Source organism: Gouania willdenowi, chromosome 9 (assembly GCF_900634775.1).
Source record: "Gouania willdenowi chromosome 9, fGouWil2.1, whole genome shotgun sequence".
Taxonomy (NCBI): Eukaryota; Metazoa; Chordata; class Actinopteri; order Blenniiformes; family Gobiesocidae; genus Gouania; species Gouania willdenowi.
This window is the reverse complement of record NC_041052.1, coordinates 43,095,695-43,123,689: the sequence shown is the minus strand read 5'-3', so window position 1 is coordinate 43,123,689 and position 27,995 is coordinate 43,095,695. Positions and strand designations below refer to the sequence as shown.

Genomic DNA, 27,995 nt, shown 5'->3' with positions numbered 1-27,995 from the left:
CTGTACACAGACATGTGGCAATAAAAACACAATATATACATTACATATACTTTTTAATGTTTACTACACAAATATCATCAATTGAATTTTAAATAATACAACATATAGAGTGGCTATATTTCAATTCATAATATACTCTATCACAATATATACATTTTTTTATGTTTATTGATTATTATTAAGTTTTAACTACAAATATCAGTCAGATCTCAGTGTACCAACATGGCGCCGGCTGGCTTCACTCTCCCGCCATTGGTCTATCCACGTGTGATACAGGTCAGTGGTAGATATTTATGGGTAGAAACGTCCACAGCTCAATGGTGACGGATATCTAACACCTCTACAGCTCTGTGTCAACCTTCAGATACACATTAAACCTCTGAATGACGGTAATGTGCAGCTGACGATAGTTTAAACTCTATTTACTTATATTCATGTGAGAAAAGTTACTGTTAAATGTTCGTCTGTTGCTGTTCTATAAACTTGTTCCTCTGCTGTGAGAACCATGTGTTCATCATGTTGTAACTGATCAATAATCAATCACCTGTAGAACAGGTAGAAATACTCACTGTTACATATATTCCTGTAACTACTCGGAACAGTAGTAGAGTATATGTTTTAAAGTATAGACATTCCGACCATAGACTGGATCATGTGGTTAAAACTCAGAGTTTATCTCTAACATGTGATTATAACAGCAGGTTATTAATAATCTGTAACTTATATTTTCTGTAAACAAGTTATGTAATTCTGCTCTAAACTTCTTCTCTTTGCCAACCTCACGATGGCTGCGCTATGACGTCACATGACGTCACACTGCACTCTTGGTCAGTGTTTTTCAACCTTTTTGGACCAAAATTCATTTTTAATTGAAAATAAATCACAAGACAAACCAGAAACTGAAAAGCTTATATTAATAATAATATTAATAATATACAGTCATTCAATTAAAACTGAAATATATTAAACAAAGAAAAAAAGGTTTTATAAACTTCACATTTGTTCATTCAAATAAAAAGTGCAATTAACAATCATTATCTTATATATATAATATTAATAAATGAATAAACATGAAATACATTTGTATAATTACATTTTGTTGTGTATTGTTAAACGTTAAGAGTGTCATATTTGATCCAAATGCAGTTATTGATGATATGGATTTATCATAGTGGTTGTAAACCCTGCTGTAGCTGTAGCTTTAGCTGTAGCTTACCCTCTGAACCAGACACACTGTTTTATTCTGTGTGTGTGTGTGTTTTCCTCTAAAGGCGTGTCTAATATTAGTCTGCTGTAATGTTACACTCCACTCATGGACTATTAATATTTTACTACGTCTACAGGAGGCGATTAGGGCCAATTCTGAGGGAGAAAATCATTTTTGGGAATATGAAGAATAAAGTAGAAAAATAGGAAATGAAAGTAGAAATGTCAAAAATGTAATTAGTGGAAGGTTTTCTAATAAAGTCAAATCTACAGAAGCTGACGAGGGCCAATTCACCAAATATGACAATAAACATTGTGTATCAATGAAAGTTTAAAGTATACTTTAAAGTTAGGATTAGAAACATAATCATGTAACTATGTATGAATTATTAATCAGGGGACTAATAAGCAGCATTGCTTAAATATAAAACCTTTTCCACAAATTTAACAATTTCATTTGAAAACAACTTTAAAAATGAAAACTTAAATAAAGCTTACATATCATCACCTTTCATATCTTTAACCTCATATTCAGTTTAAAAAATGAACCTTTATAAGAAAAGATCATCATAATTAACTTAAACTGACCATAAATAATCACATTTTTAGGTTAAATATATAAAATGTAAACGATGCAGATTTCAAAGGTTTTTATTCAAGGCCACGTCTGTTATTACAAAAAATAAATGATATTTTAATAAAATGACCATGTTTTCCTCTCAGTTGCAGATACTCCTTCACATTAAAAGAACAGCACTTTTCTGTTGTTTTTTTAAAAATGTGTTTGTCCAAAAGTCAGTGTTATGAACATGTCACACTGTTTACTTTATATGTATATATGTATATATGTATATATGTACGCTTCTTCACATGAGTTCTTTTCTCTTTGTTATCAAACTGAGTGTTTATGAATTGTTTTAGTTTGTTATATTTATGTGAAGAACTCTTAGTTTTCTTTTGTTCTGAGGTGTTTAGGTATGCCAAAGGAAAAATATGAGCCTCCAGATCCTCGCAGATGTTACACCATCATGTCAGCGGAGGACGTCACCAGTGGGAAGAAATCTCGTTGGGCTGAACTGGAAATATCAGGTTAGGATAAATATTTACTTTGCTTTAAAACAATATATAAAACACATCCTGAACATTTAGTTTGTCATAATTAATCAAAACAATGCCTTTTAAAATACTTGTTCTTTTTTGGTGTAAAAGTATTTAGTCCTTAAATCACTAATAAGGGCAGATTATAATTTAATATTATGATTCATAAATAGCAGTCGTGAGTTTCCAATTGATTGATTGATACTAAAAAATCATATCAGGTCTTACTATTGTCTATACTTTATTTGACCTGAATACCATCTTAGATATACGTGTTATATAGTTGGTAGTGGACCGATACAAACTGGTTTAAATTACCTGCACTAGGGCTGGGCAATATATCAAGATTCAACATATATCAAGTTTTCTATTTTGGTGATATAGAAAATTCAATCCAACTTTATTTATATAGCGTTAATTACAACCAAAGTCATCTCAAAGCGCTATCAAAATATAAAATTTGTAATATAAAGGGAAAAGGAAAAAACCCAACAATTCCATGAACAAACATAAGCGACAGTGGGAAGAAAAAACTCTTCTAATCATTCGTCTGCGTGGACTGGTTGTGGTTAGTAGACAGACAGACAGAGAGATAGAACATCAGAGTGTTCTAGACTAGATCAGGAACTACCAGCTTCAAAACACCTGAAACAGAGCAGAGAGAAAAGGACGAGGAGAAGACACTGACTGCAGAACAAAACATGATCCACTATTAGGAGGTCTGGTATGAGAATGAGTATGTGGTAGACATCAGTGTAAATAGTGTGTGAGCAATGTGTTGGTTTACAACGAGGTTCAGATGTGAACCTACAACCCAGCACAACCTTGTCTGACTGGACTGGAAAATGACATTATCGCCTATTTTAATATAGATGTATATTATATAGGCTTATTTTGTGTTTAAATACAGCATGAAAAGCAAAGTTAGATGAATTTCTGAGTGAGTTCTAAAATAGACCTTCATCTAAACGAGCCACATTACAGAACTCACTCACACATGCTGTCCCTTAGAGCAGAAACACACTAAAGTGGAACATATTGATCAGATGTTTGTTAATAAATGTGTCTGTGTGACATTTTACATCAGAACATTTAACCCAGGATTTTACTTCTGGTCAGACTTTATTTGAATAACAAATATTGAGATTTATATCGTATATCGACATTTTGAGAATAGACACTGAGATATGAGTCCAGTATATATATATATATATACATATATATATATATATATATATATATATACTGTATATAATGAGGTGAGCTATAAGTTATTTTACTTTAAAGTGGACATATCATGTTAAATCCACTTTTTTAGACCTTAAATGCATTTTGTTGTATATTTACAGTGCTTAGAAGTACAGAAAAGTTCAAATTAATCTCTTCAGGTGCTCCGTAGATATCTTTATTTTCTGTTTTGGTCATATTTTTCAATCTGTTTATATTTTTCTATTCTCTATTATGTTTTTTTAACTATTACATCACAGTATTTGCAGCAGAACTGCTAAATTAGTTCATCAACTCCAGGTCCAACACTTCGAGCAATCCGCCATTTTTATTTCTGGCTTTTATTTTGTAGTCCAAGCTCCAGGATGCAGAAGTTACGAGAGGATAAGTCAAAATGTTGGGTTGTTGGATGTAGTAACCCACACGCTCCATTACACCGTCTCCCAGCATCAGAACCTTTTCAAAGTGTCTGGTTGAGTTTTATTTTTTATAGAAATCAATCAATCAATCAATCTTTATTTGTATAGCGCCAAATCATAACCAATGGTATCTCAAGGCACTTTACAGTAGAGCAGTCTTAAGGACGGACTCTTCATTTTATGGATACACACATATGCATATATACGTATATACACATACATATGTATCCCACACCCAACATGAATTCATCATGGCGGCAAGGAAAACCTTCTGTTAAGCAGCAGGAACCTTGTGTGGATCCCATTCCTATGATGAACAGCCATCCACGTTATGCTGTGTTGGGTGTGTGCAGAGAAAAGGGTGGAGACAGAGCCGCTGAGTCTCTGTAACTCCACACTGAGGATCCCACGGACCTGCAAGACAAAAGCCAGAAGGAGTACAGGAGCAAACACACAAGGGAGTAAGCAGACATAGAGGGAGTGTTTGAAAGAGGAATGGGACCCTCTCCGGTCCCTCTCTAACCTAAATGACCTCTCTCTTAACGCCCTCTCCAACCTCTCTCCAACCGAGCATGCCAGACCCCCCCCCCGGCAGTCTATGCCTATTGCATCTTAATTATGAGCTATGAGCTGGTTCCTAACTAAAAGCTTTATCAAAGAGGAATGTTTTGAGCCTAACCTTAAAGGTAGAGAGGGTGTCTGCCCCCCGAACCGTGGTTGGTAGATGGTTCCAGAGAAGTGGGGCCTGATAACTGAAAGCTCTTCCTCCTATACTACTTTTAGAGATGAATGGAACAACGAGTAGTCCAGCATTTTGAGAGCGTAGTGTTCTGGGGGGATTGTATGGCACTACAAGCTCCTTGAGATAGACTGGTGCCTGTCCATTTAGGGCTTTATAAGTGAGAAGAAGAATCTTGAATTCTATTCTATATTTTATGGGAAGCCAATGCAGAGAGGCTAATACAGGAGTAATGTGATCTCTTCTCCTAGTTTTAGTCAGTACACGTGCTGCAGCATTTTGAACCAGCTGAAGTGTCTTAAGCGACTTGCTCGGGCAGCCTGCTAAAAGAGAATTACAATAATCCAGTCTAGAGGTAACAAAAGCATGGACTAGTTTTTTGGCGTCGCTCTGAGACAGGATAGATCTGATTTTAGCAATGTTACGGAGATGAAAGAAGGCAGTTCTTGAAGTTTGTTTTATGTGAGAGTTGAAGGATAAGTCCTGATCAAATAGAACCCCAAGGTTTCTAACAGTTGTGCTTTGTGCCAGAGTAATGCCATCTAGGGCAGTTAGGCTAGCATAGGTTTCTCTAAGGTGTCGCGGGCCCAGTACAATGAGCTCAGTCTTGTCTGAGTTGAGAAGAAGAAAATTTTGGTCCATCCAGGCCCTAATGTCCTTTAGACAGGCCTCAAGTTTAGATAGCTGATTTGTCTCACCTGACTTCATTGATACATACAGTTGGGTATCATCAGCATAGCAGTGGAAGTTAACAGAGTATTTTCTCATAACATTACCAAGGGGGATCATATAGATACAGAAGAGGATTGGACCTAGCACAGAGCCCTGAGGAACCCCGTAGCTTACTTTAGTGTACACAGAAGACTTATTATTCACGTGTACAAACTGGTACCTATCAGATAGGTAGGACTTAAACCAGTTTAGGGCAGTCCCTGTGATTCCAAGTAATTTCTCTAATCTCTCTAGTAGAATATAGTGATCTATAGTGTCAAAAGCTGCACTAAGATCTAATAAAACCAGCACTGAGAGTCGTCCTTCATCTGAAGCCCAGAGTAGATCATTAGTTACTTTAACTAAAGCAGTCTCTGTGCTGTGTTGAGCTCTAAAACCTGACTGGAAGTCCTCGAACAGGCTGTTGTTTTGAAGAAATTCACAGAGCTGAGCTGCCACAACTTTCTCAAGAATCTTTGAAATAAAAGGAAGATTAGATATAGGCCTGTAGTTTGCTAAAGTGCTGGAATCAAGAGTAGGTTTTTTGAGAAGGGGTTTGATTACAGCTACTTTAAAGGACTGTGGCACGTAGCCTATTGATAGGGATATATTTATTGTCTCCAACAAAGATGGGCAGACCAGGGGAACAACTTCTTTAAACAGCTTAGTTGGGATCGGATCTGAAAGGCAGGTCGATGGTTTGGAGGATGAAATAATAGAGTTAAGTTCCTGAAGTCCTATATGTGTGAAACAGTTTAGGTTAGGCCTATTTACATTTAATGGTACAGCAGGCCCAGGTGAAGGCAGGGAGTGGCTAATTTTATCTCTAATCTTGTGAATTTTATCGTTAAAAAATGTCATAAAGTCCTCACAGCTGAGGGCTAGAGGAATCATGGGCTCAATAGAGCTCTGACTTTGTGTTAGCCTGGCTACAGTGCTGAAAAGGTACCTCGGATTATTTTTATTTTCTTCAATTAGTGAGGAGTAGTATGTAGATCGACTATGTCGTAAGGCTGTCATGTATTTACTATGGCTTTCTTGCCAAAGTATTCGTGACTCCTCTGTTTTATTGGAGCGCCACATTCTCTCTAATTTACGGGTTGTCTGTTTGAGTGTGTGAGTTTCAGAGCTAAACCACGGAGCTTTCCTCTGACGTTTAATAGTTTTTTCCCTCAATGGGGCAATTGAGTCCAAGGTGGATTTTAGTAGACTAGCAGAGCTATCGACAAGCAGATCCAGTTGAGAGGGGTTATAATTGATATCATAGTTATTTATTGGATGGTGCACTGAGTTTAAGGCAGCAGGAATGGCCTCTTTAAATTTAGCCACAGCACTGTTGGATAGATTTCTGCTTGTAACTATTTTATTGCACAGTGCGAGATCCTCTAGGATAATGTTAAAAGATATTAAAAAGTGATCTGATAGCAGAGGATTTTCAGGGTAGACTTTTAGTTCATTAATATCAAGGCCATATGTTAGAACAAGATCAAGAGTATGATTTAAACGATGAGTAGCTTCATTAATAGTTTGAAAAAAGCCAACTGAGTCTATTAGGGACATAAAGGCTGAGCTCAGGCTATCACTATCTTTGTCCACATGGATATTAAAATCTCCTACTATCAGTATTTTATCAGAACTGAGGACTAAGTTTGATATAAACTCAGAGAATTCTGATAGAAATTCAGAATAAGGGCCTGGAGGACGGTAAATTATCACAAATAAGACTGGCTGGCAGGTTTTTGATTCGATATGAGATAAATTTAGAACCAGGCTTTCAAAGGAAGTGTAACTGGCCTTTGGTTTAGGATAGATTAGGAGAGAGGAATGATAAATAGCTGCTACACCACCTCCACGGCCTATGTCTCGTGGCATATGAGTATTTAAATGACTGGGAGGAGTGGCTTCATTTAAACTAACATATTCATCTTGATACAGCCATGTTTCAGTTAAACAGAATAAATCAAAGTTATTTTCTGAGATAAGGTCATTTACTAGTAGAGATTTGGATCTCAGTGATCTAATATTTAATAGAGCACATCTAATGGTTTTATGTTTTGGTGTTTCTAGATTTGAGATTTTAATTTTTTTCAGATTTTTATAATTGATAGCTCTTTTATTTGATTTTATGTTAAAATCATTGTGAAATATGGGTCGGGGGACTGACACCGTCTCCATAAAATAATATTCATCACCATCACAACAGTTGTCATGGCGATGAACACAGCTATCCTGATAGCAATGGGAGGGAAACTGTCCTAAGGCAAGCGCAGAGGGGCGTGGAGGACTCCGCCTCTGTAACATGGTCTCATTCATGAGATGTCATAACAGTGACTGTGCCATGTTTTCTGATAGTAGAGATGCTCCCTCCAAAGTAGGATGGATTCCATCTCTTCCTATCAGGTTCGGTTTTCCCCAGAAGGATCTCCAATGATCAATGAAGCCCACCTCGTTTTCTGGACACCACCTCGATAGCCAGCGGTTAAATGATGACATGCTATAGGCTATACATGTCATCACTGGTCAGATTTGGTAAGGGACCAGAGAAAATTACGGAGTCCGACATTGTTTTAGCATAAGCACAAACTGATTCAATGTTCACTTTGGTTGCTTCCGACTGACGACGTCGGGAGTCATTAGTGCCGACATGGAGGACTATCCTATCAAACTTACGATTACTCTTTGCCAGCAACTTTAGATTTGATTCTATGTCGCCCGCTCTGGCCCCTGGGATGCACCTCACGATGCCCGCTGACTTCGCTAGCTTCACGTTTCTCACTATGGAGTCGCCAATTATCAGAGTTTGTTCCCCGGTGAGTGTGTTGTCCTCACGGAGGGGGGAGAACCTGTTTGAGACGTGAACATGGTGGTGTCCCGAGCGGCTTTTTGACCTTCGACTATGCTTACCACGGACAGTAACCCACTCATTGCTGGCCGGGGGGGAGGCTAAGCTAGAGCTAGCGCTAGCACGGTCCGCACCGGCTAGGTCCTGCTTGCTAGCTTCTGTTTTGGTATCAGGGGTGCGGAACCGCTTCTCCAGATTGTTGATCCTCGCCTCCATATCTAACAGTACGCTACACTTTATGCAACTACCATTGTCCCTAAAGGAGGACGAGGAGTAACTAAACATCTGACACACCGGGCAGGAGAGCGGAGGGGAGGAGAGAGAAGCCATAGGTGCTAAATTTAAGCTAAGCTAAGCTAAGGACAAAAGGAAGTTTAAAGGAGATTGTACTGCCTATAAGAGGCGAGATTGCTTTTTACTTAACCTTCGTACGTTTAACTGTACGGTAAAAAATTAAAACAAGTGTTTTCAAGGCTAAAATATCAATGACAACAAGTTTGATTAGAGTTAGCAGAACACAGTAGTAGAGCGCTGCAAGCAGCGGTAGAATGTAAACAGGAAATGATCGATACGTCACCACGTCAGCACGTCGTCACATCTGTGTACCACATCTGTGGATAAGGTCATTTTTGTGTGTGTGAAGCACTTCAATGATGACTGCTTCATCAACCTCCACCTGTATAAAGAAGGATTTACAGAAAGACTTTGTCTGATTGAGGGTTCAATTCCTTCTATCTTTGGAGACGATGAACAGAGCACTTCGGTAAGCTGTAAATAACGCTAAAAAGTGTGATGATAAGACGTCCCTGTCATTGTTTTGTTAGCATTAGCAGTTGCACCGTCTTCATATGTTAGCGCTGTGTGCTCGTTTTAGATCCTTGATGATATGGCCTACGTGATTTAATTTAAGTCTAAAGTTTTCATTAGTCATTTCATTTTGACGTTTTTGTCTTTGAAAAGACTGTATTAAAATGCATTTTGTGACGTTAGCTTGGCGCTAGCGTTAGCTCGGTGCTTGTGTTAGCTCACTTGTTAGGGTTCTGCAGGTTCATCATCTTCATTTTCATCTCGCTCCACTGGGTCAGACTCTGGCTGGAACATGTAAGGCTGGATGGACAAGTCTAACGTTGTTGACATTTTGTAAATAACCTCTGAATAAAAAGTTTATGCACCGCTACATAGCCGTATCTCTTCTATCAAACTACAAAAATGGCCGAACAGGGTGGAGTTGAACCGAGTGTCACCTCTGCAACCTGGAGAGGGGGCGGGGTATGAAGTGTCTCATTTGCATTTAAAGAGACAGCACCAAAACGAGTTGCTCTCAGAAGCACATCAGAAAAGGGGTGGAGCTATAATAATGAGGAATTCAGACCCAAGCATTGCAGTTCAGCTTTATATAGACCATAACTGTATGATTTATATGTAAAAAGGAAGGATTTAAAACTATGATGTGTCCCCTTTAAATGAAGCTTCACTAAACTAAAGATACTCATTAAACAAATGTAGCCAGCTCAGCTAAAATAAAATAAAATGTATCTTAAATAAATCAAAGCTTTTATTATGTGTAACATTGAATTAACTTTATTCTGAGTCATTGACGGTCATCTGATCAATAAAACTGATCAGATCAGTTCAATGTTTAGGGTTAGGGTTCTGATCATTTAGGTTTCAGTTCATTTCTCATTCAGTCTTTGATTGTTTTTATTGAACGCTAAGTGTCTAAAGTAACCAGTTTGTTTCCTTTTTGGCTATAAAAGTGTAGTTTTTAGTCTTCATTAATGTGTTTATTACCCTATTCTGGTACTACTGCCATCCTATTTCAAATCCAGGTGACCCCACATGGGGTCCTGACCCCAAGGTTGAAAACACCTGATCTATAGTATTGTATTGAGTCTGTTCTTTTCTTCCTGCTTTTGCTGTGTTGTTTTTGGCCTGAATTATGAGTTTTAGTTTTTCATATTTTTAAGTTGATCTACACAGTTTTCACTGTTTTTGTTATTGGCTGTGATTGGTCAGCTGCTGCAAACTCCTCCCCTTTTATGTGAGCGTGCACTGACCCAGATGTGAAAACTGCTTAACGAGTTAAGTTAATGTGTTGATAACCAGCTTCATAGTACAGCTTGTTTATTAGGTTTAGTTAAGTTTAACCTGCTAATAGCTAACTGTGTGTGTGTGTGTGTGTGTGTGTGTGTGTGTGTGTGTGTGTGTGTGTGTGTGTGTGTGTGTGTGTGTGTGTGTGTGTGTGTGTGTGTGTGTGTGTGTGTGTGTGTGTGTGTGTGTGTGTGTGTGTGTGTGTGTGTGTGTGTTTCAGGGCGAGTGCGTAGCCTCAGTAACACCCTGTGGACACTCACCCATCTGACTGCTCTGCACATTAACGACAACAACCTGAGTCGTATCCCAGCAGACATCTGTAAGCTAGTCAACCTGGTCTACCTGAACCTGTCCTCTAACAAACTACGTAGTCTACCTGCTGAACTGGGCAACATGGTCTCCCTCAGGTACAGTCTATAGTCAAATATCTATTATCTATGGTTTATAATCTATAATCTATAGTTTATGGTTTATAGTCTATAATCTATGGTTTATAGTTTATAGTCTATGGTTTATAGTCTATAATCTATGGTTTATAGTTTATAGTCTATAATCTATGGTTTATAGTCTATAGTCTATGGTTTATAGTCTATAGTCTATGGTTTATAGTTTATAGTCTATAATCTATGGTTTATAGTTTATAGTTTATGGTTTATAGTCTATAATCTATGGTTTATAGTTTATAGTCTATAGTCTATGGTTTATAGTCTATAGTCTATGGTTTATAGTCTATAGTCTATGGTTTATAGTCTATAGTCTATGGTTTATAGTTTATAACCCTTTGTCCTAGAACTCCTCCTACTTTATTAATGCAGCACTAATAACTCGTATATAATCTCATAGAGACAATGTCAAGGATGTGCAGTTGACCTTTTTTAGATACAAAGTGTCAAGGTCAAGGTCACGTCATGTGTCAAAAAACAACATTTTCCATATCTCTACGAATATTTATCGTACAAGTTCAATGTTTACATGAGAAGCTCATCTCTAATGGAGTATTTTATTTATTTAGACCAAACTGTACGACCTACAAAGATCAGTAGGGGTCAAAGTTCATGATGTCACAAAAAAAAACATTTTTTCCTATAAATTGAGATACAGAGCTCAGACTGGTACCATTGAACAACATTTCCTTTCAATGTATATTTTATGTTCTACATTTTATATATATAGGGTCAAGGTCAGTCTTCTGTTTCCCTGCATTATTATTTTAATTTAATTAGTAAAAAGAACAACATAAAGAGACATTACTCATTAAGTTTTTCACGTAAACATTTCTATTTACCAGTGAAGCAGATGTTCTCCACCTCTGGACCTGGTTCTATCATAGATTTATTCCACTGTCACTAAATGATTGTTCATGTGACTTTTCTTCGGTTCTTTATTTCTTACTATAGACTTTATATTTTGTTAAGCGCACTGAGATGACTTAGTTGTAATTAGCGCTATATTAATAAAGTTGAATTGAATTTTCAAATACGTATTCTTGCCTAGTTGAATTTGAATTGATTGATTATTAAAAAGGGACAATACACATTAATAAACAGACATAGTGTAAATGAGCCACATTTAGCCACAAAAGGCTAGTTTTCATCTGGTGTCTGAACATATTTTAAAAGGCAACTTAAAATATAAAAGTTATTAAAAACAGAGAGAATACAACATGATAAAAGTATGAGAAATAATGACTGATAAAACTAACAGTTCAAACCAAACAGTTAATCTATACTTAACACAAGAGAAACAATGAACAAAAATCTAAATGTAAAACTCACACATTAAACAAGCTTATAATCAGGAAATACATGCACAATAACAGATAATAATCATATTTTAGATGTTCACAGTCACAGTAAAATATGTTACTCTACTTCTCAGTGGAACGATATATTGTACCTCTGGTATTTCCCACCAATCCAAATTCATTTGAAAAATTCTCAATATAATTTACATAATATACATGTATTTTAAGTGCCATAAAACAGTGACTGTACAAAACATATATAATTCATTTGTTAGTTCTACCTCAGATGTGTGGTAGAAGTTTTCAGTAAAATGGTCCCAAACCTTTGAGGCTTTAGGTTGGTTCTTTTTTCTTTTTTTTTTCTATTTTTTCTTTTGCCCCCCCTGGAAACAATCTCAAACTCCGCCTCTGCTGAAAAGTTTCTAAACTTAATTTACAGAGAGAAGAGAAGTTGTTAAATTACAGTGTCCTCTCAGAACACTTTGAATTACAATATGATCAAAGGATTTTATGGATTTATGTAAAAAAAACTAATAAACTTACTTACTGCAGCTTTAATCATGCTGTGATTGTCCATCAATACTAACATGAAAACATACATTCTACCTGATACTGTAGTAGAACAGGTTGTAATACTAATACTCATAATAATGACTTCTGTTTTTCAGGGAACTGCTGTTGAACAACAATCTGTTACGAGTCTTACCTTATGAACTAGGGAGACTTTTCCAGTTACAAATACTGGGACTCAAAGGTATGATTTCACCTTGTTTTAAAGGAACAAATGTTCACTAATGTTATATTGGTAAAATTATAAACTTGTGCAACATTAACAACAAGATAAGTGAGTTATAAATGGTTCCTCTTTAGGAAACCCCCTGTCTCAGGATATCCTCAATCTGTACCAGGAACCAGATGGTACCAGAAAACTTTTAAACTACATGCTGGACAATCTAGCAGGTAAATGACTCAGCAACTTTAACATTTCATTTCCATCCATACATATATATATATAGTAGGGTTAGGGTTGTTGTTTTTTTAAAGAACTTTATTGAAAAATGTACACCACAAAACAGGGAAACGTTAGCAAACATGTAACAGTTAGCATTTATCATGAAAATTCTATGTACTAAATTAATGTGAAAGTTTGCGCTCGTTTTTACACACGCAACCTTTAATAAATAAGGCCCTAAGTTTTGGAGGTTTGCCATAAAAACACTGAATATCTTGATCAATTCTCCAGTTTCACGTGAAACCAGTGTGTGATGGTAGATCAGACCAGGGAATAGAAGATCAGTTGTTGTTATTAAATTATTGTTAATGAATTCATGATGAATGATTCATATTTGAACACTTGTCCCTGCTTCCAGTGCACCCAGAGCAGGTTCCCCAGAGGCCGTGGATCACCCTGAAACAACGAGACCAGACGCTTCCCACAGGTACGTTTATCATCTCATTCATGACTAAGTAACATCTGGATAGTTTACCTGTGTATTACAACATAATATACTGTATGTACTAATGTGTACAGTCAGGTAAATACATCCCTGATACTGGACAGTACAGGTGAGCTTTACTAGATTCCTGTTGTTTATTATAATCATCTATTAATGATAAACATCAACAAGTAAACAACATTTAATGTTAAATATATTCACATTTTATTTGAATAAAGTCCAACAAAAACTTTAGTTTAAATTAACAGGATGTTAACTTTTCTGCTCTCATTTTCAATAATCAATATGTTTGAAATAATACATACAGAAAAACACTAGGGTTTTCTTTTAAAACATAAAAATAATACAATATTAATATCAAATATTCAGGTTAAATGATCAGTGGGTGAACACACTGTTACTCTTCATTTTAACATGATGGTGATATTATTAAAATATATAAAGTCTGATGTTATTATTAAAATATATAAAGTCTGATGTTATTATTAAAATATATAAAGTCTGATGTTATTATTAAAATATATAAAGTTTGATGTTATTATTAAAATATATAAAGTCTGATGTTATTATTAAAATATATAAAGTCTGATGTTATTATTAAAATATATAAAGTTTGCTGTGATTAAATCCAATGCTTTATTTCTTTGATATTTTTAATACCAATATTAAATCAATATGTGTCAGAAGGTCTAAGTTGTCGAACACAAAATGATTCAGATTCAGACAATAACGTACAGTATCACATGGGGACACGTACAGGAGGGCAGCGCTTTGTTTAATAGATGAGAAATATGAAACAATGGGTGAGAAGAAATAGTAGTGAAATCATAGGAATATAAATCGATATTTAGATATGATAGATTACTCATTACTCCTTTAATATTTATAAATCATCAATGATTCACATCTGCCAGGGGACTCTAAATACTGTAAGTAGACAAATACTCTAAATACTGTAAGTAGACAAATACTCTAAATACTGTAAGTAGACAAATACTCTAAATACTGTAAGTAGACAAATACTCTAAATACTGTAAGTAGACAAATACTCTAAATACTGTAAATAGACAAATACTCTAAATACTGTAAATAGATAAATACTCTAAATACTGTAAATAGACAAATGCTCTAAATACTGTAAGTAGACAAATACTCTAAATACTGTAAGTAGACAAATACTCTAAATACTGTAAGTAGACAAATACTCTAAATACTGTAAGTAGACAAATACTCTAAATACTGTAAATAGACAAATACTCTAAATACTGTAAATAGATAAATACTCTAAATACTGTAAATAGACAAATGCTCTAAATACTGTAAGTAGACAAATACTCTAAATACTGTAAATAGATAAATACTCTAAATACTGTAAGTAGACAAATACTCTAAATACTGTAAATAGACAAATACTCTAAATACTGTAAATAGATAAATACTCTAAATACTGTAAATAGACAAATACTCTAAATACTGTAAATAGATAAATACTTTGACAATCCTAAAATGTAATTGCGTGAAAGGTATCAATGGTATAAAATAATATAAAATAATAATAATGTGTAAAGGAGGTGGACCGTATTTCACAGATATGTGTTATTAGTATAATAGTAACTACAGTAGTAATCAGTGTGAGTATTATATTAACACTTCCTATTTCTGTGTTTACTGTACAGCTGTTTTCACGGTGATGTGCTACAACGTGCTGTGTGATAAATACGCAACACGACAACTGTACGGTTACTGTCCATCCTGGGCCTTAAACTGGGATTACAGGAAGAAAGGAATCATGGAGGAAATCACACACTGTGATGCTGACATCATCAGTTTACAGGTGGAGTTATCACCTTTACTTTAATGTAATTATTAGGGTTTTTACTGTTTAAAAGGAGTTGAGTAAGTACAGATCTATGTACATTAGTAGTTATTTTATTATTTTAAAGCTATGTTCATAGAGCAGGTAAATTAGATTAAATATGTGACCTGTATCAGATCTGTTAAATCAGTGCTTCTCAAAGTGTGGGGTGCGCCCCCTGCTGCAGAATGGAGGTACGACAGGTGGGGCGTGACATTTTCAATTTCATGCCAATCTCCTTAAAGTTTTTAAACTCTATTTTCTATTAATATTAACTTGTTTTATTAGGACATTAAAAACCTTTCCTCATTGATAATAAAGATCATTAACAATAAAGATCAAAGAGCATTAAATGATTAGACTACATTAGATATAGACCAGGAACTAAAGTATAAAATAATGATTTATGTGGTCACATAGAGCAAAACAATAAACAATAAAGTTTCAATATCTGACTTAAAAAAAATACTTTTTTTTTTGGTTTTCTTAATCTTATCACAGATTAGAAACAATGTTTGTTTATTTATTAATTTTTTTATGATATTTAATATGATCTTAATGTTCTGTTAATTCAATAAATGTGTAATATGTGTGTAAACACAGAACATGGTCACGTATTATCTCCAGAGTCACATTCAGTTCATTCTGTAAACTGATAAAAGTGACGTTTATTGTGTAACATGAACAAACACACAAACATCACATGTGACTAGACTTTAACCAAAAGCTGATCAATACATGCTGATAACTGTTTAATTGGTGATGGTGGTTATAGATATAATATTTTTTGACCTAATGTTCAGGAGGTGGAGACTGAGCAGTTCTACACACTGTTTGTACCAACACTAAAGGAACGTGGCTATGACGGGTTCTTCTGTCCTAAATCTCGTGCTAAACTCGTATCTGAGCACGAGAGGAAACACGTGGACGGATGTGCCGTGTTTTTCAAGACCGAGAAGTACGTATGTAAAGGATCTAATGTATTCATATTGACATCATAATAATGTTCATGATATTTTAATCAAATCAGTAAAACATGATGAACAGATCTTGGTTTAAAAAACAAACTCCTGTCCTTTATTTTGTCCTATGGGATTTAAAAATACCTTTGTTCCTTATTTGAAATTATAATTTCATTTACAGTATCAGAGGCAACACCAGCTGAATGTTTAACTTTGATTTCATGTGACCAAGTATTTAATCAAGTATTCTGTTAAAATGATTTCATGTTTGCCACTGCATGTACTGTTTGTTTGTTGAACCCATGAAATAACCCAGGGTTAGGGTACCAGTGGGAACTATATCATGTTTTTTATATCTATGTGTTTATTGAATGTAAAGCATGTGTTATTTAGCAGTGGACATCAGTGAGGTTGCTCTAACCTCTTACATAGGACATTGTGTAAGATAAGAAAACATGGGTGAATACCACAGAAGAAGAATATTTCTCTTGTTTTTGTTCTTAAATAACTTCTTGTACAGTATATTTACTGTGATCTTTTAAAATCATATTTTCTCATGGCACTGGTTAATATCTGTGCAGGTTGACGTTGGTCCAGAAACACATTGTAGAGTTTAACCAGGTTGCCATGGCTAACTCTGAGGGGTCAGAGGTCATGTTGAACAGAGTGATGACCAAAGACAACATAGGGGTCGCCGTTCTACTGGAGATCAACAAAGACATGTTCACTGGTGGTGAGATTTAACCCTTTAGCTACTGCTTTAAGTGGTACTTTCATTTCCTCTACTCAGCTTTAATATGTTCAGCATGTTGACTTTCTGTTATTTAAAGGAAACATTGACTAAAAACTTCTTTAAATTTACCTGAGATTTTACAGAAAGATCCTCGTCTTAGTTTCTGTCATTATCACTTTAATTTCACCCAACAATAGAACTTCTAGTTAATCACAGCAAAAGGTTTATTTACTTAAATTCATTGTATTTCTTATAAATGTATTTACTTATATTTCTGTCCGTTCTTTTAGTTGCAACTAAAATGTAGCAAAACTTTCTTCTTTCAAAAAAACTATTTATTTTCAGAAATCAGAAAGGATTTTATCCTCCAGGTACAGTTTAGAACAGTACAAGCAATTTAAATTGGCAGTTGTAGCAGAAAGACACACACATCAACACGCTGTGGCGGCCATTTGCAGCGCCATCATGTTTAGATGAGAAGTAGGACAAGAACAGGAGGAGAGGGAGAGGTGAGGGGCAAAAGGCAGGTCTTAGACTGAATTCCCTATGGGGAGTATGTCTTCTTTATTAAACATTTACAATGGTTGTCTTATTGTGTGTGGTTCTGTCACAGAAATAAAACAATATATATATAAATCATAAATACTTTTGAGAAATACAAATGTGTTTATTATCACCAAACTAAAGATAAAGCAGGAAACAATAAATAAGGACATCCTTTTCTCTGCTTCATTAAACCTCAGTAGAAGCGTCATTGGAACATTAGAGGATCCTCCTGTTTTATTAATCTATCCCAAATGTCCACACCAGCACGTCCATGTCATTAACTCATTCAGTACCAGCCGTTTTTGAGCATTTTGACTGATTTTAAAGACCCACAGAATATTTTCTACTATGACTATCTGAAATCTGACACCAGAACCTGAAAGATTGAAGCCTCTACTTTCATCAAGAATTTGTTTTTTTGTAATCAGTCGTTGAATAGAGCAAGTTTTACACAAATCTTCACTTTCAGAGCAAAAAGCTGAGAAAAAAGCCTTTTTCTAAAAAAAACCCTGTCAGTGACTTTGAAGCTATTTTTTATGCTTTAGTGACAACTCTAACATCTGAACATTGTTTCCTTATATAAAACATAAAAAAACACAGACAGGGCTTTTGATGATAAAATTATTATTATTTATTTATCTGGGTCAGAGTTGAATGGATTTCTTACTGTATTTTTGCGTTCCTCCAACTTTCTCTCCCGTCAGTCTGCACACACGTAACTTCCTCTTCCTCCCTGACAAGCAGAGTGTCACTGCTTTTTATGGTTTTATCTCACCATCGCCACATTATCCATGAGTTCCACACATGTTCTGGTCCAGTGTGTTCTGCTGTGCGCTGCTGTGAACGTCAACTCTCTGTACGTAGCGCCATTTTCTGTCTCATAAATGCCTTTCCTCCTCTCCCTCTGAGCTCTGCTGAGCATGGATGATCTCTCATCCAAAGGTGCTGCTACCTCCTACATGTCACCTATTATTTTGCTATCTGGCTCACAGGCTGGGGGTATTTTATACCCCCCTCCCCCCCAACGACATGCAGTGATGACTCGTTTGGCCCGGTTAGTTGGTGGTTTTATCTCACCATCTCAACATTATCAATAATCTACTCAGGTCCACATGTTCTGTGTTAGTATGTGGAGCTGTGAGCTGCTGGATACGTCACAATATCACTCTGTAGCGCCATATTCTCACTTTTTCCTGCTTCTTTCCTCCTTTGCTGGGTAGCATCAGTGGCTAATCTCTCATCTAAAGGTGCACTGCTGCCATCTTCAGGGCACAGTTGGTCACTACATCACCCCACAGTTTAGATATTGATGAGATACCTCCGTGAGGGTGTTTTCTAGTAATCCCTGTGAAAAAACGCAAATGACGAGTTATCTCGTCAATGGCACTGAGTATGTTAAAATATAAACAATTACAACAAACGAACAAGCAAGTGTAGCTTTATCATGTGCTAATGGCTATGGATGGGCCGCATGGCTGTTAGTACTTGCGTTAGCATAGTTAGCAGATGGCTAAATTAGCCCATAATGTTATCTGAACACACACATATTATATCAAAGCAGTATAGAGCTAACTTGAGGTGGGTGTACTCTTGTATTCTCATCAATACTTATGGTTTATCATTTATGCACACAGACACAACCACAAGGTCGCTCCACACCCAATAACTAAAGAGAAACTAACGCTCTGCAGTTGTAGCGATTACTACCAAACTTGCTACTGCCTAACTTGTGATTGGCTACATAAGAAGTGTCAATCAAACTATTAAAGACATACATTGAATCCTTTGTCACAGTAGGTCTGGTTCAGAAGACAAAAGTCCAGGTGGCGATGGGGGAGAGGAGGGGGCGGAGCGTCAGTCTGTATACATCCATGGTGAAATAGAGACACAACCTTGAGCTAGCGTGTGGGGGAGGCCCATGGGTGTTAAACTCATAGTCTTCAGTCTTTGGTCTCCAGCAGTAAATCCAATAACGTGGCCTTCAACTGCAAAAAGATCTCAGCTTCTCCATGTTAGTTTCAATCCCACGTAAGCGCTCCAAAGTAGCCTCCTGCTTACTTTTGAGTTCATTTATCACATTAGTCTGAATGTTGTGTTCTACCCCATCCTTCAAAAACGACTGGCAGCCTTCCCAAAACAGCTGCCAACGTAACACAGACTTTGCGATAGATTAGAAAACTGCCAGCTCCAATCAGCAGCATCCCTGCTACCATAAATCCAATCATGTAGATGTCCTCCACGTTCCTCCATGGAAATCCATTGTGTATCCAGCCACAAATGTTCCGTCCAGGCTCACCCCAGCCTGGTCTTTTTGTTGAAAAAATGTGATTGATAGCATTGAGAGACCAGCTGATCAATTCCATGATTTTCGTTTTTGGATAAATGCAGAGAGAGTCTCCTGTTAGATCCACAAGACAGAAGACAGAACAGGCAGCAGATAGGGAGGAGAGTGGGAGCAGAGAAAAATGCGACCGCCTCCACCGAGTAGCAGAAGAGACTTCCTTTTCCTGCCTCTCTTTTTGATCTTTGTTTAGGAATTAGGCCTTTTTTATATTTATTCATCAGCCTTTTACCTTGATAAATAAATTATGTGTAATTGAATAAAGATAGTTAAATTTTGATAATTTTTGAAAAACAAGTGAAAGTTATGGAATTAAGTTCTTAATTTCGAAAATAGTTCAAAGAAATTAGTAGAGAAGTATTCAGTAATGAAAAGATATCCAAGAATCAGCAAAGAACCCTGTTTGATTTATGTATGAAGCAATAAAGACCATTTTTAAAATGTGATTTATTATCATGTGTTGTATAAACCAACTCTCGATTTGATCTTTATGTATTTCCTGAATATTTAATGTGATTTACTTTCTCTTTCCCATGTCCAGGTGTAAAGCCTCCACAAGATAAACAGATGATCTTAGTGGCCAACGCCCACATGCACTGGGACCCTGAGTACTCAGACGTTAAGTTAATCCAAACCATGATGTTCTTATCAGAGCTGAAGAGCATCAGTGAGAGAGCTTTGAGTTCTGGATCAACAGATTTAACTTGTGACCAGTCGACCATTCCCATCGTCCTGTGTGCTGACCTCAACTCACTGCCTGACTCTGGTTGGTAGGACGGGATCACATGATAAATATTACTGATAAACACATGAAATACTGTATATATATATATGGACTGGGATTTTATTGTGTTAATTGCAATCAGCGAATTACAGAAAAATTACAACATTTAACGCCTAACAGCGTGGAACCTCTTCTCATTTCACGAGTTCCCAGTATACCCACAATACTGATGCACAGAACACAACACAAGAAACAGGAGAACCAGAGGAAGTAGTTGTTGCTGTGCTTTGTGGGCGTTCATTTTAGTTTAAATAAAACATGTAGCAGCTAGCACCTCAATGCTAACATGTAGCAGCTAGCACCTCAATGCTAACATGTAGCAGCTAACACCTCAGGGCTAAAATGTAGCAGCTAACACCTCAATGCTAACATTTAGCAGCTAGAACCTCAATGCTAAAATGTAGCATCTAACACTTCAATGCTAACATGTAGCATCTAACATCTCAATGCTAACATGTAGCAGCTAACACCTCAATGCTAACATGTAGCAGCTAGCACCTCAATGCTAACTTGTAACATCTACCACCTCAATGCTAGCATGTAGCATCTAACACCTCAATGCTAACATGTAGCAACTAGTACCTCAATGCTAACATGTAGCATCTAACACCTCATTGCTAACATGTAGCAGCTAGCACCTCAATGCTAAAATGTAGCATCTAACACTTCAATGCTAACATGTAGCATCTAACATCTCAATGCTAACATGTAGCAGCTAACACCTCAATGCTAACATGTAGCAGCTAACACCTCAATGCTAACATGTAGCAGCTAACACCTCAATGCAAACATGTAGCAGATAACACCTCATTGCTAACATGTAGCAACTAGCACCTCAATGCTAAACATGTGGCAGCTAGCACCTCAATGCTAACATGTAGCAGCTAGCACATCAATGCTAACATGTAGCAGCTAGCAGGGACAATGGTCCTAGTGGAGCAGACAGTGTCTCCAATCCACACTGACACTCAGACAGGGTTCAGAACCAATAATAAATCCATGAGTGACAAATGAACAAAGTCAGTGATAAATGATTGTAGTGACAGTTTATTATTATTATTATTATTATTATTATTATTATTATTATTAGTCGACCACTCTGTGGTAGAGGATGTGGGCGGGGCTAGAAGTGCTGCTACAGATAGCATCGTCTGACCCAACTTATCAACTGTTATGTAGAAAAACTATTTCAGACTAAATTCATCATCTTCATCAGTTGTTCTGTTTATTTCATGATATCCACAGATATTATAAATATTTTACACTGTTTAGTTTATATTTCTCTGGAATGTTCTGGAATAAGTGATGTTTTTATTTTAATACAAAAACACAATTGTTTTATAAAGTTTACTATAAATCCAGAAAAACATGAGTATATCTTAGTTAAATATTAGTTAGTGCTTTGTGAACAATCATAATATTATTTATTCATGTTACACATTATGTCATCACTCAGTGATTAAATAATAAACACCATTTAGTTGTTTAAGATTAATCAGTCATAAACCAACATACATTTAAACTGGAAAACGTTTCTTGTGTCAAATATTGTTAGGACGTTAATTAATCTCTAATTAATTAGATTTTTTTGTAATTGAGTCCCACTAATAAAACACACATTACATTATCAGAATATATACATGTTTCATGTTTGTTGAAAAATAAACAGTACGACAGTTCAATGAATATTTTTTTTACTCTTATGAGTAATTAAATAATTGGTAACTTGTCTCGTGTGCTTTTATAAAGACGATGTCATTGGTTATAGTGAGAAGTAGATGCATTTTGAATAGTTTTAGCATAATTTCTTCCATGTTCATATGTTTCAGAATGCAAAACACCAGTTTTTAGTTTTGTTTCTAATACATTTGTATATATTAGATCTTAGTTGATCTGTCAGCAGGTTGATGAGATAAAGTGTTAATAGATAATAATTTGAATGTGTCTGTTCTGTGAACCCAGGAGTGGTGGAGTACCTGAGCAACGGTGGAGTTGCCGACAACCACAAGGATTTCAGAGAGCTACGCTACAGTGAATGTTTGAGCAACTTTAGTTGCAATGGAAAGAACAGCAACTCAGGAGGTTTGATCACTCACAGTTTCCATCTAAAGAGTGCGTACAGGAGCAGCCTGATGCCGTATACCAACTACACTTATGACTTCAAGGTACAAACATTATGTTCTTCATTGATCTTTAGCACACACACACACACATACAGTACATACTTTACATTGACAGGTTTGGGTGTGAAAAGTTAATATTCTAATCGATGCAGTGTTAGTGTTAGGCAGTACATCCCACAGTGATAGCTGATTGCTGATTGGTCCATTCCTAGCGACACTACGCTGAACACAAATAACTCAGCATCAGTACGTAGCATGATGCTAGTATATTGTGTCTGTCATTGGCCATGCAACACACACACACACACACACACACACTTTATTAAGGGTATAAGGATTTATCCATTAGATCAATTAATCCATTTATGTTTTTATGATCCAGCTACATTGATCTGTCATCGGCTAGTTATCCTTCCTGATGACACATATTTATCTAGAATAGTTTTAAAAGCTAATCAATGGATTGTATTGATACAGGTAAATAACTGATGTGATTTAATCACAGCAGATTTTAAAGCTGTTTTAATAATAAAGACGTTAGTGTGTGTGACGTCATGGCCACGCCCCCAGCAAACAACTAAACATGTGATTGGAGGAGAAATGGATGGAACCACCTTTGGGTTTTTATCACAGATGGAGATATTCTAAAGCTGTGGTTCACCACCATGTAGCGTTAGCTAGTTAGCATTAACTCATTAGCATTAGCTCGTTAGCATTAGCTCTGCAGAGGCCTGATGATAACCACCAACCACCGCTCATTTAACCTCACCACATCATTATTGATATTAATATTGTATTATTTTGATGTATAAAATCAATCAGAAGAGTTAGTTAAACTTAATATAGATTTATATTGAAAAGTTAACATGTTGATTTAAACTGAAGCATTGGTTGGACTTTATTCAAATAAAATGTGAATATATTTGACATTATATGTTGTTTACTTGTTTGTTAATGTTCATCATTAATTTATAGACGATTCCTCCATAATAAACATCAGGAATCTAGTAAATGTCACCTGTACTGTCCAGTATCAGGGATTTATTTACCTCACTGTACACATTAGTATTCTGGATAAAAAGTTCTAAATGAACTAAAATCATCCATGAATCGTTCACCCCTAATGCACACATAGTACAGTTATATCTGACCTGTTCTATGTAATAAATGTCTATTAATTGTGACCAACGTGCATGTTTCATTACCATTGATTTCTCAGATTATCATTGATAACATGAACTCATTAAAATAATGACCACACTGTGATGTAATGTGTGTAATGTTTGTGTGTCCAGGGTGTGATCGACTACATCTTCTTCTCTCAGACTAACATGAATGCTCTGGGTGTTCTGGGACCGTTGGACACCCAGTGGCTGATAGACAACAACATCACTGGGTGCCCCCACCCCCACATCCCATCAGACCATTTCTCACTGCTCGCCCAGCTGGAGCTGCACCCCCCCTGACCCCCCCCACACACACACCTCTGTTAATGGGCTGCACCTACCTGCCCTCAGGTAGTAGTCCTACCCCCCATCGCCCCCTCACCTTTTATAGAACACCATGTACACTTTGTTATATTTAACTTTAACACCATGAGCAACAACAAACTGACTCCGCCCCCTGTTCCATTTCTCACTAAATGCATCCAGTGATTAATGATATTTATTGTTGAACTATTTTCTACTCATTAACTCAACAACAGGTATAAATCAGTTTATATACGTGAATCAAAGCTCTAAATATGGATGTGTGACGTTTACAGTTTTATTCATCAGTTACTTTAACCTCGTCATCAGGAAACTGCTTTAATTATAGAACTTAGTAAAAACAAAGTGTTAAAGCAGTGACACTAGACAGAAAAGTGCAATTTCAAATATTTTACGAGCCAAAGTTTGTGACATGAATGATCTGTGAAGACCTCATTGTGATTAACATTCAATGCATCAAAAAATGTTCTACTATGGAGGATATTCTGCTTGTTCTATGTTTTTAATAAGACACTTATTAAACCAACGCTAACCCCTCCTTTATAAATACTACAGAAACACTTTGACACTATCATAGTAAACATTTCTACATTTGCTTAAACAATCATTCAAAGATAAGTATACATATTAATAGTGGTACATTTATTTATTTATTTTATTTAAAAAAAAAAAAAAAAGCATGATTATCATGTTACATTTGAACTGTTTAAAAGAGTAAAAAATATTCAGCACAAGTGAGGAATTCAATGTGTAAATGACGTCGTTAACCAAAAAGCTCTCCTATATATTGTAAAAATATATAATTATAGACTTTATGCGGCTCCAAAGCTTTATTACTGATAGTGTGTAAAACTCATACTCCATGATGCACCAGCCCTGAAGGTCTTTTCTCTTTTTCTTTCAAGATCTCCAGAATCTGGAGAAGATTTTGATCTTTGATTGATTTGATCCCTGAGCTGTATAAGCCAGGAGAGCTTCATCCTACTGACCCTACCTTATCATCAGAGCTATCATCTCATATCTTTGCTCTGTAACACCTTCTGTAAGCCTTCGTCCAACACATCCTAGATCCATAGATCCCTGTGGACAGGTGGGAGGTCAACCCTAGACGAGTCATCCTGATGACTCAAGGACAGGTTCTTGTCTAAGAAGAAGGCTGGGGTTGTCTATGTAGACCTGACTGATACCTTCAACACCATATGACGCCGCTGCACTGTCTACTGTCAGACAGTCACATGGTCACAATGATCCAGTAGCAGACAGAGAAACAGGCTCCGCCTTAAGAACGGCGTCCCTCAGAGCTCTGTCCTGGCTCCCCTCCTGTACATCTACACCTACTGTATGACTGATCCAGCCTCACAGACGTACACCTATGCTGATGATCATTGGTTGTTCTCTGTTGGACAGTCTCTTCTGTATCTGGGTGGAACATCTCTGCACATTTCTACATGTCACTCATTTTTCACTGATAGCTCCAGTGACTGTGCAAAAAACCATCTGGTGTCGTGGTGAATCTGATTAATCTGATGACGTGAATAGTTGGGTCAGGCTCGTGAACGGTGCCCTTGGTCCTCGTCTACTCGACTAGCGAGTGCTGCGCTCCGGTGTGGAGCTGCTGTAGCCACACCTACCTCATTGATACCTTATTGCACATTGTGGCAGGATGTTTGCTTCCCACTCCTGGGGAACATTGGCCCATTCTCTCAGACATCCAGCTAGCTTAGCTCCAGGAGCCTCAGCATGCTGAGCCATGGAACCAAACCATCTGCTCCATGAAAGTGATCCTCCTCTGTGACTAAACACGGTGTGTGCCTCTGCAGCCATGCAGTAAGTGGGACAGAATGCCTGGAGCATGGGAGGCTAACACCTCTGGACTCCATGATTTCATCCTCAACATTGGTTCTCCTCTCTCTAGGATGGACCTGCATAGGTTAGCACGACTGAGGCTAAACCGCCTTCAGGATGGCGTGGGGCGTTTCTGATCATTCATGCACAGACGGGGCTCATCTCACTGTGTGATCAGTCAGTGTGGATGATGTGTACCCCAATATAATGACTTTTAATGACTTTCCTACGACAACGACATAGAGGGATTTTCTATGCATCACTCAGACAATCATAATGTAGCATTTACTGAAATGCTACAGTTTCACTGTTTGTGTTCACTTAACTATTGTATCATTTTAGAGCCATTAAACATGTAAAAGATAAAAGAGTTATTTATACTTAAATCAGTATCACTGGAGCCTTAGCCTATGAGAGCGTCTCCAAATGTCTATGCAATAAAAAAATATACAAATTCCTCTGATCAGATTTATTTATGCCAGTTACAATCTCACACATTTTAGATTGAATCTAAGACGTTTTTCTTTTAATACCTTCTAATAATAAACAGCAGTAATTGGCTTTTAAGCACAATAAGTGGCCATGACACTTTGTTCCACTTTGACACTGTTTAGATGTTTGTCTTCACTGAGAAATATTTTCATTTCCAACTCCCTGATTCTGTTCATAACTGCACATATTTCAGACTTTTGTTTACAATGTTGTGTTGATCACATCATTAATGGCAGTAAAAACACTTCCAATGTGGTAAAAGAAAAGGTATATATGTATATATATACACATATATATGTATCCTTGATGCCTGTTGGTTTTCAAATAACACTGTTTTTAGCTTTATTGGTACTTTATGTTCCAGTCTTCATTGGACTTTATACAAATAATAAATGTTCTACGTTTTAAAGCAGTTTGTGTTGTTTTTTTTTTTTTTTTACTAAACCACATAGTCACAGATAGTCTCCTCAGACACAGAAAGTAACATCTCTATATGCAAATGTCTATCCAATACTAATAAAATTCAATCCTAGTTATTAACAAAAACATTAATAAGCTTGGAAGGATCCACAGGAACCTTGGAAAGATCTTTGATAGCCACAGTTTTCTTCAACCTTATTTTGGCAGCAGACATACTCTGTTTCATTGCCAATAACATAATTGTGCAAAATAAACACTTCAAGTAGTTTGAAATTGAAGAACACTTTATTGTGTTTCATGACATAGAATTATGACACATCTAAATGTCTTCAAAGACATTTAGTGCAATATAAATTCAACAAAATAGGACAACATACCCCGCCTATACATAGATTTTTTTCTTATGAATCACTGTACTGGATTACATTATTTTTTATATATTTTAAATGATATCAAAAAATAACACAGTAGTGTGTCTGCTCTGATTAGCTGAGATCAGCTGCTAGTGTTTGAGGATCAGCTGTGACTCTGAGCCTCTTACTGTCGTCACAGCAGTGAGTGATACGTGTTCTCATGTCTCTAAAACATCAGAAAACTCTCCAATAGCACAAGATAAAGTTCCTACATTTGTGACGAGTCTCTATGAGGAAAACTGTCACTAAGAGTTCCACAGTGTGAGCGTGCACGTGCACGCAGAGTTTCATTCAGGAGGAGAGAGGGGAGCGCCTTGCGATTCTACATACCCCAGCTTTAATTTTCATTAAAATGTCTTAAAACAATTTTTCAAAAGTCTTGAATTTTAACACATAAGTATGATTTTATGATTGTAATTAGTCTTACATTTCAAAATAAATGGTAACATTTGTTTTT

The 27,995-nt window shown here is 36.3% G+C and overlaps 1 protein-coding gene across 2 annotated transcripts; it reads left to right on the top strand.

The window, feature by feature from the left end:
- The first annotated feature begins 293 nt into the window (after positions 1-293).
- On the top strand, positions 294-27,117 carry cnot6l (CCR4-NOT transcription complex, subunit 6-like). Of its 2 annotated transcripts, XR_003674824.1 has the most exons (13): positions 294-389; positions 2,182-2,295; positions 10,554-10,740; positions 12,746-12,831; positions 12,948-13,037; positions 13,448-13,516; positions 15,211-15,368; positions 16,193-16,347; positions 16,933-17,084; positions 20,513-20,737; positions 22,718-22,920; positions 24,174-24,395; positions 25,274-27,117. XR_003674824.1 is itself a non-coding variant. In XM_028458092.1 (12 exons), the coding sequence occupies exons 2-12, from the start codon at positions 2,184-2,186 to the stop codon at positions 24,342-24,344; spliced, it is 1,608 nt and encodes a 535-aa protein (XP_028313893.1). In that variant the 5' UTR covers positions 294-389; positions 2,182-2,183; the 3' UTR covers positions 24,345-25,067. The 2 variants fall into 2 exon arrangements, 1 of the variants encoding a protein (XP_028313893.1); XM_028458092.1 differs by lacking the exon at positions 25,274-27,117 and having other exon boundaries at positions 24,174-25,067.
- Positions 27,118-27,995: the final 878 nt, after the last annotated feature.

Coding starts and splice junctions, on each gene's coding strand:
- cnot6l (XM_028458092.1), top strand. CDS start 2,184: ATGCCAAAGGAAAAATATGAGCCTCCAGATCCTCGCAGATGTTACACC. Junction 15,369..16,192: donor CTGACATCATCAGTTTACAG/GTGGAGTTATCA, acceptor CCTAATGTTCAG/GAGGTGGAGACTGAGCAGTT. Junction 16,348..16,932: donor GTGTTTTTCAAGACCGAGAA/GTACGTATGTAA, acceptor ATATCTGTGCAG/GTTGACGTTGGTCCAGAAAC.